Here is a 2,158-nt window from a genome sequence, read left to right on the forward strand (position 1 = left end):
GGTTAGTGATCACTAACCCGAAGTGTCTGTTTCTGCAGAGAATCCAGCAAGCTGGTCCAGCTGACACCTTGCAAATCCAGAGCTTTTTAACAAAGCAGCATTCCTTTGAACTAATCTGTTCTGCCTGAATTCTGCATCCAGTTGTCTGAGCCCTGACATAAATATTCATTTTGACTAGGAAGAAATATATTTCAGATATCAGAAACACATATTCAGTCAAGCTAATCAATGTCAAAACAACCTGCCATAGGTTCTGTAATCACAATAAAATTCCAGGGTAAAACTAGTTTACTGGTTAATTGGTAGTGGATCAATGTATTCAATTTAGGCCCACCCACCTGTCAGCAGGTGAAAATGAAGGATAAAAACATTGTTCTTATCAGTGATAGAATGTGATAGAATGACAATGACAAACGAAAAGTGATGAGCTAAACATGGATCTTTGATGACAAAAGCATAACTACTCATGGTTGTGATGGTTCTGTCAGGCTCTGTCAAGCTAAGCAGTATCGGTGGTGCTGCTGCGTCCTTTTCAGCCACGCCCCCCACCTGCCGTGCAGCGGTGCAGATTCTGCATGACCACAGATGGACGATGGCAGCAGTGAAGGGGTTAAAAGTAGACTGGAATGGTCCGGTACTGCGTGCTCAACTCTGACAAACTGCTACTTCAGCTGTACCTGTGCAGAAATGCGTCTCTGTGCAGCTTAGCTAAGAGTCTGCACTTTACGCTGCACATTTATGGTTTGCTCACAGCCGTATGGCTCTTCCTGCCCTCGCTACAATATATTTGGCTGATCATCCTCTGCCAAGCGCAATAAAATCCTTTTGGCTAACTATTAATATTTTATTTCTTCCAGATCACAAAAGTGATAATCTTCTTTAATTTGTACAAAAAAGGAATCCCTAAATCATATTCAAAGCAAACATTTCATTGCATACTGTGTTTTTGACAAAGACCCATATTCATTTTTGGAGTAATGATGATTGACTGATCAGGAAGTGTTTGCTTTTGGATGGAAAGCTTGTTTGCCTTAAACAATTCCTTTATTATAATTTTGTTAACTTGTGTGCTATATTAACCAATATGATGTCTTGAACTAGACCTGCTTTTTTCACAAATTTTGTGAGACACTTCTGTATAAAGTAGAGCTTTAATTCATGCTTTTTTTTTATACCGTAAATCAAAGTTTTCTGCGAATCAGCATGAGGAACCGCACTGCAGCATTGTAACTCCAACTATTGTAGTATTTAGGCAAGAGCTGTCAGTCTGGTAAAGACTATGGTTGTAATTCGAAATTTTAAAGGTTAACTGATTTTTTAAGTGCAATATTAAACTGACTAAAACTAGACCAAAACCTTTCTGCGTTTCAGTCAACTAAAACCTTCTAAAACTATCACATATAGTGATGACAAAAATGTGACTAAAACTAATAGAAATTATCGTCCTGAAGACATAGACTAATAATAAATCTAGGATGGCTGTAGGGTAACAGGTAGGACCTTTGCATCATCAAATGGAGTTCCTCCTCATTTTGATTATTTCATCTTTCATAACACAGTATTTACTAAAAGTAGAGAAAGTTTGGAAACCACTGGATTAAATATTTCAGTTATTTTTCAGCTACTTAAAGTAAACTTCAGTCAAATTCAATATTTTCTTTCCTGATAAATTTGACAGACATTAACACGAGGAGCAGACATTCAGAGTAGGTCAGACTTACAGCAGCTACATTTACGTTAATGTAATGAAATTGTATCAGAATAGAACGGATCTAAACAGAACCAGCTCTCACCTGCTCAGGTCGGCCCCTGATCTTTGGACCTGTGAATAAAGGAAAATATTTCTGTCATGGATCTTCAGGTAAAAACATACAACTTTCATCATAGTTCATGTCAGCACTGCTGTGTCTCCATCAGTCAGGATGAATAAGACCCACAGTGACCCAATAAAACATGTGTGAAGCTGATAAATAAGCTTCTCTTCCTACTATCTAACAGAACCTCCCCCCAGTGACCCTGACCAAACAATACAGCGTGGGGCACCACCACCATGCTGCCAGCAGGGGCACAAGGTGAGGTTTTGCTGAAGCGGTTTCTTTGAGCAATAGTAGCGTGTTACCATGAAGGTGTCGCTAAGGACTAGAGACTGACATTTTTT

The 2,158-nt window shown here is 38.9% G+C and overlaps 1 protein-coding gene across 1 annotated transcript in view; it reads right to left on the reverse strand.

The window, feature by feature from the left end:
- Nucleotides 1-2,158, reverse strand: part of LOC107102861 — a 21,513-nt gene that overhangs the window by 3,832 nt on the left and 15,523 nt on the right. Inside the window, exon 3 of the mRNA XM_015402305.1 lies at nt 1,794-1,822. Within this exon, the coding sequence (XP_015257791.1) occupies nt 1,794-1,822 (29 nt within the window). The remainder of the gene's footprint in view (nt 1-1,793; nt 1,823-2,158) is intronic.

Source organism: Cyprinodon variegatus, unplaced genomic scaffold (assembly GCF_000732505.1).
Source record: "Cyprinodon variegatus isolate N-32 unplaced genomic scaffold, C_variegatus-1.0 Scaffold1333, whole genome shotgun sequence".
Taxonomy (NCBI): domain Eukaryota; kingdom Metazoa; phylum Chordata; class Actinopteri; order Cyprinodontiformes; family Cyprinodontidae; genus Cyprinodon; species Cyprinodon variegatus.